The sequence below is a fragment of the Anastrepha ludens genome, chromosome 5 (genome assembly GCF_028408465.1).
Source record: "Anastrepha ludens isolate Willacy chromosome 5, idAnaLude1.1, whole genome shotgun sequence".
In the NCBI taxonomy this organism is placed as follows: domain Eukaryota; kingdom Metazoa; phylum Arthropoda; class Insecta; order Diptera; family Tephritidae; genus Anastrepha; species Anastrepha ludens.
In genome coordinates this window covers 13,260,229-13,273,097 of record NC_071501.1, presented here as the reverse complement: position 1 = coordinate 13,273,097, position 12,869 = coordinate 13,260,229, and the positions used below count along the sequence as shown (strand labels likewise).

Below are 12,869 nucleotides of genomic sequence, written 5' to 3'. Positions count from 1 at the left end.
TTTGGCGTCGGCGGTATATTCGAAGGACCTCGAAACTTGCAAGCCTTTTCGCCTAGGGAATTGGAATAGTATTTTTCAAGCACAAGTTCTCGCGATAAGGGAATCATGCATTATAATTCAACAACAGCTACAACAACTATCGGAACTGTGAATTATTTCACATAGTCAACCAGCCGCCTTAGACCTAAAGCCACCTATAACCAATTCAAAAATCGATAAACCAAAAAGAATTTAATGCTGTAGTGCGCACGATAGACATCACTCTCATCTGGGTAGCTGGCCATAGGAACAAAGAATGAAATGAGAAAGCTGATGAACTGGCAAGACAGGGGGCAACTTATAATGAATCCGAAATCAGTAGAAATATATTGTCCCCAAGGCGTGAGCGCTAAAGGGAGATCTTCCCGCTATTCCAGAAGCAGCCGTTCACAGATGGACTAACATGAATACCTGCAAAATAACTTATAACTGCCAGGAAGACGGGGTGGCCATAGACAATAGACGTAGAAGCTGCAATCAAGAAGAATCTAAGGAAACAGTATTTCACTATCTCTGTGAGTGCCCAAGTCTAGGTGCTCTACGGCATAGAATGCTGGGGTAATTCTCGATAGTTGACTTAAAAGAAATTGCAGAGAGGAAAATTGACGACATATACAAATTCATTGTCAAATCAAGATGGTTCGACTAATAAAAAGCAGTGATTCTACAAGTGCCAATTTACGTTTTCTAAAATCCAATTTATTATTCTAAAATCCCATTGATGTTTTTTTTTTAAATTCAATTAATTGTTCTAAAATCCGATTTACTCTTTCTGAAATCGAATTGACTCTGTATTAAATCTAAGTGGAAAAGGTCTAAGCCAACAAAAACGCTTGAGAATGTCACGATAAAAGAAAGTAGAGCATTAGTACCACAGAACACGGTATATAATTTTTCTCCCCCGATCAACTTTACAGAACGAGACTGGTATTATTTACTTCTGAAGCTTTGGTATGGATGATTTTTACAGCTCTATCCATTTGATAGAAGTCAGGAAGAAGTTTAAGTGGGAGGAGATAGAAAATATTTATTTCAAATTTATGAAGCTTGCATATATCTGCCCTCATCCATTATTTCGGTAAGGCAAAAAAGGTCAACAACAGGTCTGAAAAGCACAGAGCTCTCTCTATTCCCAATACGCAACAATTTTTTATATAACCGATTTTTTTATTCATACGGCTCTGAGTGATTTATCTGTTTTCCACAATTTATGAAAACAAAGAAATGTCCGTAAGACTAAAAATAAATACACGTACGCTATACTCGTCTAAACGTAGACGCTTCAAGGCAAACTATTTCAAGTATTTGCAATAAAAATACTTTGTGGCAAACAGCAGATATGCAGTGTTGCAAGTAATTGCGTAAATAAAAGTAAAACGTGAAGTGGCAACTGGAAAGTGGAGAATGGCAGCTGCACGTAAATGCACTTAAGACATGCGAATTGACAGACAGATGCACACACACACACACGTAAATAAAAATATAAGTATATATAAATACATAGAAATGATAAGAAGAGTATTAGTGATTGGCCACTGCTGGTTGGCATCTATGCGTATAAAAATAGAAATAAAACTAAAAAAGAGGTGAACATAAAACTTAGCAACATGCAACAAGTTGCAAGTGTTTGGGGATTGGAAAAAATTATGATAGTGAAATGCAAAGACATTTTTATTTTATTTTTGAAAATGGAAACTGTCTAAGAGGTGCACTGTGCTAGTACGCTTGAGTTGTGGCAGAGAGTTTGTAAAACTAGTGTTGCATGCAACATTGACAATGGCATTGGCATCGAGTGAACCAAGTAGTTGAGAAACAGCATGGTGCTTTGTGACAAGTGGAAGGAAATATGAAATAAAATAAAATAAAATGAAATGAATGTAAATTAAATTACAAATACAAAGAAATTAAATGAAAAATTAAAAGAAAAATAATAATATTGTATAATATTAAACAAAATGGAATAAGGTAATATAAAAATAAAAAAATATTTAAATAAATAAATAAAATAGAACAAAATCAAATGGAATAAAATACAAAAAATTAGTAAAAAAATATAAATAAATAAAAGAGAACAAAAAAAAAAAAAAATTATAAAATACATAAAATTGTAACTAAAATGAAAAAACACATAATAAAAAATTTAAATAAAATAAGATACAATAAAATAAAATAGATTAAAATAATAAAAAATTAAAATTAATGATAAAAGTAAGATAAAATAAATAAAATTGAATAACATAAAAAAATAAAGAAAAATGTAACAAAATGAAAAAAAAGAACTACAATAAAGTGACATTTAATAAAATTTAATTAAATGAAATAACACAAAATAAAGTAAAATAAAAAAAAAATTAAAAAAGAAATAGAAAACTAAATAAAAAAGACAAAGAAAAAGGCTTTCAATAAAATAAAATAAAATAATATAAACCTGAAATAAAATGAAATGGAAGCTGGTAAAATAATAAAATAAGATAAAAAAAAAACAAATAAAGTTTATTTATAATAAAAACAAAAGAATTAAAAAAAAATTGAAATAAAATATAATGAAATAAAAAAGAAATTCATATGAAATATAACATAAAAAACAGGTTTCAAAAAAAATAAAAATCAAATAAAATAAAATAAAGGACAAAACGGAAAAAAATTGGATGAAATAAAATAAAACAGAATGTTATAGAACAAAACAATTAATAAATAAATTAAAAAATATAAATAAATAAATATAAAATTAAAACAATAAATAAACTAAAAGCAATTAAAAAAATTTTAAACTAAAGTGAAATAACAGCATTGCTGATCGGAGGTGGCGAGTGGAAACTACTTGCGTTACGACCAAAAAAATCTGGCCATCCTACAATCTGAAACAAGCAAAAACCCTTATAAGTCTATCGAAACACAAACTAAGGCATATAATATCTCTTATCACCAGCCACTGCCTTTTGGGCACTCACGCACGTCGGCTCGGGGTTCCTCAAAACGACCTGTGCAGATACTGCGAGGACGAAGATGAGGAAGTATCGAGCAGACCTTTGCTGTGCAGTTATCCCGGCCTAACCAGAAGTCGACTCGCTCTTCTAGGCTCTCCAACAAATGACAATCTTTCAGTACTCTCGGACCTGAAAATCGAATCTCTCATAAAATTCTCGAAACGAATTAATATCTTTGACCAAAATCTATAATAGAAATCTTGGTTATGTAGGGAAATCATATAATATTATAATGAGCTCTAGGGCAACACAACGGACCCAACTTGCCGCCTATGTGTCACTCCGGGGTCACCCTTAAACCAACCAAAATAAAATAATAACAATAAAAGAATTTAAAAGAAAATGTTCAAATAAAATATAATGAAATAAAAAACAAAGTAATATGAAATAAAACATAAAAAAACAGTTTTCAAAAATAAAATCAAATAAAATAAAATAATGGACAAAATAAAAAAAGTCGATGAAATAAAATAAAACAGGATGTTATAGAACAAAAAAATTAATAAACAATTAAAAAAATATAAATAAATAAATATAAATTAAAAACTATAAATAAAAATATAAATAAACTAAAAGCAATTAAAAAAATTATAAACTAAAGTGAAATAATATGAAAAATAAGATAAAGTAAAAAAAAAAACTAAAGCAAATCAAGTATTGTAAAATAACATAAATTTGAGTAAACAAAAAATTGTATAAAAAATGTTAAATAAAATAGAATGAAAGAAAAAATATTAAGTAACATAAAATAAATCAAACAAAAAAGTTATTGAAAAAAAATTTAACTAAAGCAAAACAATAGAAAAAACTGGAAAAAATATAATAGGATATAATAAAAAAAATAAAAAAAGCACAAATGGATTAAAAAATATAAATTAACTTAACACTAAACCTGCCATGGACGGTAGGTTAGAAGTTCTTAGAAATAACATTATTAAATCGTCGGTTGCCTTCACGACTTTTATTAAAAAGTACATCGAATGTATTTTTCAAGATTTACTCTTCTCTTGCTAATTGTTTTACCGAGAATATATGTGATCTTAATAATATATATAATATTTTAAGATCAGATTTTAAGTCATTTGACCCGCATTGGTAGGAATAGGAATACATAAAATACCGGTAGGTTTAGTGTTAAAAAAGTTTTGATAAATGTATATATTGAAGTCAAATAATATGAAAAAGTAAGATAATTAAACTAAAAAAGTTAATGAATGCAAATAAAGTAAAATAAAATAACTCATAGCAAACAAAAGTTGTGTAAAAAGTTAAGTTAAGAAATAAAATAAATTAAGAAACATGAAATAAAGCAAGCAAAAAAGTTATCAATAAAACAAAGAATCAGATAAAATATATTAAAGTAAGCTAAAACAATAGGAAAAAAATTGGATTGAATAAAATAATATATAATAAAACAAAAAAAAAATTAATAAAAGATATAAATAAACTAAAAAATATTAATTATTAAAAATAAAAATATAAATAATAAATATTATTAAATTTAAGTAATATAATATAAAAAAATTAGATAAAATAAAAAATGTATTTATCCATAATTGAGCAAACAAGAGAATAAAAGAGCAAAATTAAGCAAAATAAAACAGAATAAAATTAAAAAAATACCAATACAAGAAAAGTAAATAAAATAAATGAAATATTTAAATAAAATAATAATAATAAATTAAATAAGAGAATCTTAACTAATTTAACATAGTAAATAAAATTAAACTACGGCGGCCGCCGTAGCCGAATGGGTTGGTGTGCGACTACCATTCGGAATTCACAGAGAGAACGTCGGTTCGAATCTCGGTGAAAACACCAAAATAAATGAAAACATTTTTCTAATAGCGGTCGCCCCTCGGCAGACAATGGCAAACCTCTGAATGTATTTCTGTCATGAAAAAGCTCCTCATAAAAATATCTGCCGTTCGGAGTCGGATTGAAACTGTAGGTCCCTCCATTTGTGGAACAACATAAAGAGGCACACCACAAATACGAGGAGGAGCTCGGCCAAACATTCTAAAAGGGTGTACGCGCCAATTATATATACATATATATATCTTAAAACGGAAAATTAAAAACTTAAAAAAATTAGCAAAATTTCCACTGAACGCAAAATCGAACCCAAAATATCTTTCTCATTTAATTTTTATAATTAATGTTTACATTTATTTTCAGGTACGGCCTTAGCTCAACGCAATAATTTCCGTACTGGCGCCGGACATCCAACATCACAGCGACATTTGCCAAAGCGACCCACCGATCCGCCACCATCCGACGAGGGCTACGAGCCTACAGATGAATGCCCAGAAGCGAATGGCTTCTTCCCCGATGTGGAGCAGTGTGACAAATACTACTCCTGCTTGTAAGTTAACAATTGGTTTTTAATTATATTACATAATGCTTTTTATGGAAAAACGCCCTCCTCTTTGTTTTAGAATCTCACACATTCAATATTCTGAGCAAGTTTAGGGTGAGCTTGTCTTCCAATTTGTGAGACAGGTCTCAGTGTTTCCTAAGTTATAATAGCTTTACAGTAGCTATTTAATAAATCATCAATTTACCCTATCATATCAATATCCCCAAAACCCCGTTCGATGGGGTCCATTATTGAATAAAATTGCAATTCTGGCATCTTATAAATCTTCTCTTAGCTGGGCAAAAGAAGCTATACAATGCCTACTCTCCTTTAGCATTATTCCCCATTAACTAGGCAGAGGTTTTAAGCACGCAGTCGACCTTTCCGAGGAGCTTGATGATCTCAGGCCCGTAGGAATTAGGATTATGATCAAAGAAATAATAATAACAATAATAATAATAGGCGCTTACAGCCTTTGTGGGTGGTTGGACGAGTTCTTTCTCCTATCTGTGGTGTTGTCTCGATGGTTAAAGTAATACAGTAAAGTATAATCAATTGATTTTAGGAGATCAAAATTTTACAAACCATCTGCGGCATTAGAATTTGATGACGATGCCCTGTTCTGGATTGGCGTCTAAGCGAGGCTATACATTAGAATCTGGTAACTTTGAGGTACTTTATAGTTTTCTAATTGACCAAAATAATCCTATGTTCTGGTTAGACAGGTATTGAAGTTCTGAACCGCCGCATAGATAGTTTTGCGGTATTATAAGTAAAACATTAAAACCCCATACTACGTGAGACACACTCTGGGATCAGTTGTAGATTGTAGATGTACGCAATATATTACAGATGGTATCTGGAAAGTTTTCGTGACACTTTATTGCCTTGTTTCTAACATTATTGAAAGATATTTCCTGGGCAGTTCCCTGTCTAAACCATGTCAGCCGAAGAAAGATTTATGTATAGTGTACGCTTACTTCCTTTTTGGGTGTTTGGTTGAGCTCCTCCTCCTATTTGTGGCGTGCGTCTTGATGTTGTTCCACAAATGGAGGAACCTACAGTTTTATGCCAGCTCCGAACCGTAGATGGTTTTTTATGAGTAGCTTTTTCATGGCAGAAATACACTCGGAGGTTTGGCATTATCTTCCTTACTTGTTTATTTCAATTAGATTATAATTATTTGAACGTTTGAACGATCGTTCATGGTTCTTGAGCTAGTTCCATGTCGTATTCTTTTTCTATATTACGTTGTAGAGACTTTACCCTGTATGACTTTTCTTGCCTTGCCCAATGATTTTTCGTATATTTCCAATCATAACCACTTGTCTCCCACTTTATGAATATCTGTTCTAAGTTTAGAGTATTCAGGGCAGATCACAGACAGAGAATGCCTAGAAGCGGAAATAACGATGGACGAGATAGGTTCCGGGTTCGGCATGAAAGTTAGTTTATTTGGTCGATTTAGGAAGTTTTATATTAAAGGCGAAGCAATTATCATCCTCATAAATTCCTAGAGTTCCATTGTATGACGTAGGGCCACAACGAATTTCTTCCATTCGGGTAAGTTTTGCGCCAATCTCTTGACTTCATTCCAACTAAGCTGCATGGCACGGGTTTCTGACTCTAGCAGTCCTCTCCAGATATTCGCTGGTCTTCCGCGTGTGCGGTTTCCTTTGAGGTTCCAGTCAATGGCGGCCCTTATTAAGTCACCATTTCCTCTGAGTAGAATATGACCAATCGAGCCCGATTTTCTCTTTCGGATCTCTAAAAGTATTGGCTTCTGCTGGGTTCTGGCAAAGGTCGCTGGCGATAAATCAGCATTCGATATAATATTTTTCGAAAGCAGTTGTTTACAAAAACTTGTAATGAGCTTGTGTCAGCTGACGTCGCATTCCACGTCGCATTACAACAATAAAGTAAAGTCGACTTTACATTGAAGTTAAAAAAAATCGCAGTTTTGTGCGCCGTGAAATGTGTGATGCGTGCAAATGTCACCACAGCTTTCTTTATTTGGCTTTTGATATCATCACTCGAAACTCCAGAGACCGATATAAAGCTGCCTAAATAGCTGAAAGAATATACATCTCCGAGATCGATACCATCAATTGAGAAATTTTGCGTATTTCCTGTGTTTTACGCATAACTTTGATTTTCTGGATGTTGCCCTTCAGGCCGGCTTTCTCAGCTGCTGCGCCCACCTTTATAGGGTGCTCGAATCACTCAGCCAAGAATCAACTCTATCCCAGCTTCAATGATATTACTTTCTTGGTGTGCCTCTGGAGCTGAAATCTATACTCCTTCCGTTAACCCTTCCAAAACCATCAAGTATGCCCAATAAGCAGCTCACAGCCAGCTTAGATATTCACACATGTTCCCACGGTGAAAATTTATTTTTACAACTCTAATTAATTATTTCCTTCCTCATTTTTTAACAACTCAAATAATTTTGTTTCTGCCTCTTTTTTCTGCCGCCCAAAAGATTTTACGAAACCACACAGTAATAAAATTTGCTTTAAGTAACTTAATCTCCAGACGCATTATGTACGGCTCATTTAATGTCACTAGAAACCATAAACAACAATAAATATCAAAGCAATCACCCAACCCTCCACACCGGCCAAGGTAAACACGTTAAATGGCAACACTTACCCGCACCAAAAGCTTCCGCCAGTTTTTGAGAGCTTTTACCTTTGCATCGACAGCAATATTTTTAATCAATATTTCATACCAGAAATAATAATAAATCGACAGCAAATACCTACACTGCCGCATATCATCGGCAATAAAAGAAAAGAATTTCTTACAACAATAATTCGTCTGCTTTCACTGATTTTCTTCCTACATAAGCGTGTACATACTTTTAGAATATTTATAAAATTTATTTATGTATTAATTAATTGCAGTGAGGGCCAACCGACTGAGCGTCTCTGTGCCGATGGTATGGTCTTTAACGACTACAGCCCTCTGGAGGAAAAATGCGATCTGCCGTATAACATCGATTGCAGCAAGCGTTCGAAATTACGTGAGTAGATTACCTTTATAGGCATATAATACATATACATATACATACACATATACATACATACATACAAGGGTATGTATAGACAGAATTTATGTGAGCAAGCAATTTATGTAGGCATCAAATAACTGTGGGATTTGGGGTCGCATTAGGAGCGAAAAAACGTGAGAGCTGAAATTTGTAAATATTGAAAAAGGCAAATAAAATAAAAGGATTTCCATTTCCTTTTATGCTGCGAGCATTTTTGGTAATTTCCTGATTAGCCTTCGCAGATATTGAATACGGAAACTAATACGTTTGAAACTAAGTTCGCTGAATTTGGTTCAAAATGTATTCTTCTATTCAGTAAAACACACAATTTTCATTTGCCCATAAAATTTTCATTTGTTGCCGGAAAAATATTTCTTACAGTCAATTCGCTCCTTCCAAAGCCTCCTGCAACATTCTGAGATCACATCGAACCGTAACATTTGCACGGGTATTCCCGATATATATCAAAATGGCATACCCGAGAAACTCTATAATGTGATAAAAGCGCAATATTCCTACTTCAAATGTAAAGTAGTGCATGAAGCAAAGCTCGCACACCCAATCAAAGTAGTTGCGCTCAGTAGTCAATTGCGTATTCTGATGCATCCTTTTTCATTTACTGTTCCTAATTTTAATTGACGACATCTTACACAATGCAATTGACAAAAATCCCCGAAGAGGTATTGTATGGAATCCCCTAATCGTTGAGCATCTAAACGATTTGGTTTATGCTGACGCAATCGCTATTTTCTCAAGTAAAGAGTCTCATCTGCAGTCCAAACTGAATGATTTGCGCGACCAATCTTTAAGGTGAGGTCTCAAAATAAATACTATGAAAACGAAATCAATTAGCATAAATGCTAAACAGCCTTATAACATTGCCATTGCTGGCCAACAGATTGAAGAAGTTGAAGAGTTCACGTATCCTGGTAGCCAAATGACTGCAAACGGTGGCGCTTTTGCTGAAATAACAGCAATATTAAGCAAAGCAAAAGCAACTATTGCGATGATCAACAAAGTGCGGAACTCCAAGCGGCTTACGTAGAAAACGCAAATACGTATTTTTAGTTCTAACATCGAATCGGTCTTGTTGTATGGTTGCGAACCCTGGCCAACATCAGCGGAGATGGTGTTTAAACTGCAAATGTTTGTAAATCCATGGTTTGATCTGGTGTCAAAGAAGTTGTTAAGCCAGTTTTTAAGGACCTCTTTGTTATCGGAGGTAACGCCCTTCATATGGCTTGACAGGGAGCGGAAAAAATGGTAATCGGCCGGTGCAAGGTTCGGAGAATACGGCGGATGCTGAAGGACCTCCCATTTGAGCTCTTGGAGTACGGCTGTGACGACTTGTGCAACATGGGATCTGACGTTCTCATGAAGGAGTATGGTATGACCATATCGTTCAGATCTTTTCAGTCGAATAGCCTCATAAGCGAGGTATAGCTGAGCACTGTAGAGCTTCTTGTTGGCCGTGGCACTCTTTTCGAGCAATTCCCAGTGCACCATGCCCTCCCAGTCCCACCAAGCACATATGATAATCTGGTGAAGATTCGGCTTGGCTCTTGGTTTCGACCTAAATGGAGCCACCCATTCTTTTCTTTGCTTCATATTGATGTATAGGCACCAGCTCTTATCTCCCGTGATGATTCGGTACAAAAAGCGCTGTTTATCACGGCGTGTTGCTCAATGACGGGCGAGATGCTGAGAACCAATTTCAAGGCAACTTTCTCTGTTTTTTTCGTTAAGCTCGTGAGGCATCCAGGCTCCCAATTTTTCGGTGAATCCCATTCAATTAAGGTGATTGAGAATCGTTTTATGATCGCAGTTTATTTTTCCGCCAACTCACGACTGGTTTGGCGACCGTTCTCCTTCAAAGATGATTTAAGACGTTTTTCATCGAATTCAGAAGGTCTTCCGCTGCGGGACGTGTCATCGTCGTCATCGTCGTCAAAGTCATCATTTCTGAACTTTACAAACCATTTCCGTGCTGTAGATTTGTCTATGGCACCTTCTCCATGTATGTCGAAAATGCCCCGGGCTGCTTCAGCAGCTTTTTGAAATCGATGAAAAGCAAAGAAAAGCAGGTGTCGAAAATGTTGATTTTTGCCCTTTGGCAAACTCAAAAATACAATTAAAATATTGAGTTGGCAACTAAGTAATTGCAGATTTCACTCATAGATGGCTTCAGTTGAATTTTTAGGTTTGCAGACGTAGTACAAAGGTAAAACACATTTTGTTATTTGATAGTTGGCAATTCAGCTGTCGTCAGTAAAAAAATTTTTTGATCGGTTGCGTAGTTTTCGTTTGGCGTTCGTTGAGAAATGGAAAATCAAAACCAACATTTTCGTCATATTTTGCTTTTTTATTTCCGCAAAGGGAAAACCTCATCGCAAGCTCATAAAAAGTTACGTGCTGTTTATGGTGACGAAGTCTTAAAAGAACGGCAGTGGTTTGCCAAATTTCGTTCTGGTCACGCAAAGATGAAAAACGGTCTGATCGTCCAGTTGAAGTTGATGACACCCTAATCAAGGCAATAATCGATTCGGATGGTCACAGTACAACACGTGAGATTGCAGAGAAGCTTTGTGTATCACATACATACATTGAGAATCACTTAAAACAACTTGGCTATGTTCATTAACAGCTGCGATTTGCTAAAGAAACGTAATGAAAATGATCCATTTTTAAAACGACTGATAACTGGCGATAAAAAATGCGTTGTTTACAACAAAACCAAGTGGAAAAGATCGTGGAGCAAGCCAGGTGACCCAACACAAACAACATCAAAAGGTAATATTCATCAAAAGAAGGTTTTGTTATTAATTTGTTGGGATTACAAAGGAGTTGTCTACTTTGAACTCTTACCACCGATCAATTCCGATGTCTACATTAAACAACTAATGAAATTAAACAAAGCAGTTGAAGAAAAGCGGCTCGAATTGACAAATCGAAAAGATATTGTACTCCATAATGACAATGCAAGGCCACACACATCTTTGTCTACTCGGCAAAAATTATTGGAGCTTGGTTGGGATGTTTTGCCACATCCACCATATATTTAGTCCTGACATTATACCATCTAATTACTTTTCGTTTCGATCTTTATAAAACTCCTTGAATGGTAAAAATTTTATTAAGGATGATGATGTCAAATCGTACCTGATTCAATTTTTTGCTAACAAAAACCAGAAGTTTTATGAGCCTGGGATTATGATGCTGCCTGAAAGATGGCAAAAGGTCATTGATCAAAAATGGCAATACATTACATAATAAAGTTATTTAGTTCCATGAAAAATTTGTTTTTGACCTTCTAAAAAAATCCGCAATTACTTAGTTGCCAACCTAATAGTTTGTAGAGCAGAAAGAGTTCTATCGAATGAATTCTTACCCTTTGCCAAACATCAAACAAATCATTGTAAAATAAAAGAAAATATAGAAATGCTTTGAACTCAGCATAAAATGTGACTCAAACAAACTATGGAACTAGATGATGATGGTAATACTGTCTGATAAAAAATATATTTCTTTTAGCCTGTTATAGACTTAGTCAAGTAAAGAAAAACTGCATACCCCAAATTTGAATTAAGATTTAAATTTGACCCGGTGTGACAATTAATTTTTTTAATATAATGTGTTTTAAGTACTTTTCGAATAAGAAACACAAAAATTGCCTAAAAACTGTTCTTTCGATCAAACATTCAATCGACAGGTAAAATAGAAAGGAATAAACTGTTTGTCAGCAGATATACGTACACACTGATTCAAGAGATACGCATACATATGCACATTGATATGTATTTCATTTTCGGACATATACCTATACGTATACGTAGCTCTACCTTTCTATTTCGGTATCATACTAGGCAAGCGAAATACGTGAGCAAATTCGTTAATGAATTCAAAGTGCGTGCATGCAGGAGTGCCAATATACTGTATGCCGCCTCGCATGATAGGTGAGGATAGAAGTGCTGTGGTTTAGAAAGTTCTATATTGCAGGTTGTTGGAAAATATTACTCGTATCAAAACATGATCGTAAGCTTAAGCACAGAAGAGTAGAATAAGTTGAGTTTGCTCTCCTTTGTAAATTAAGATTATATAGTATACTCACAAGTACGTAAAGGTGTGTAAGTGTGCATATGATTTTACTTATTTGTATATTATATAATTAGCCAATTTACCACCCGGGCTCATCTAGTGTTCATTGCAATTTAACTTTCTACCGGTTACTTGCCTAGTGGTCTTACTTATTTGATGTGTTGCTTTTTAGCTGGATTTCTGTCCGAAAGATCACATGGAAGTTCTCAAAAAAGATCATTAGTAAGCAGTTATAGATGCAATTTTTTGGGACAACATTGCGATGCACACTAAAAACTGGTAAAGGATTTTTGCTTGAATTCCTTTCAGAGAAGTCTGCAGAATATTGAAGGCGAAA

The 12,869-nt window shown here is 34.1% G+C and overlaps 1 protein-coding gene across 1 annotated transcript in view; it reads left to right on the top strand.

Annotated features, from left to right (window-relative positions):
* LOC128862936 (protein obstructor-E) overlaps positions 1 to 12,869 on the top strand; it is a 67,388-nt gene that overhangs the window by 23,794 nt on the left and 30,725 nt on the right. Inside the window, exons 3-4 of the mRNA XM_054101776.1 lie at positions 5,205 to 5,391; positions 8,292 to 8,410. Of these exons, the coding sequence (XP_053957751.1) occupies positions 5,205 to 5,391; positions 8,292 to 8,410 (306 nt within the window). The remainder of the gene's footprint in view (positions 1 to 5,204; positions 5,392 to 8,291; positions 8,411 to 12,869) is intronic.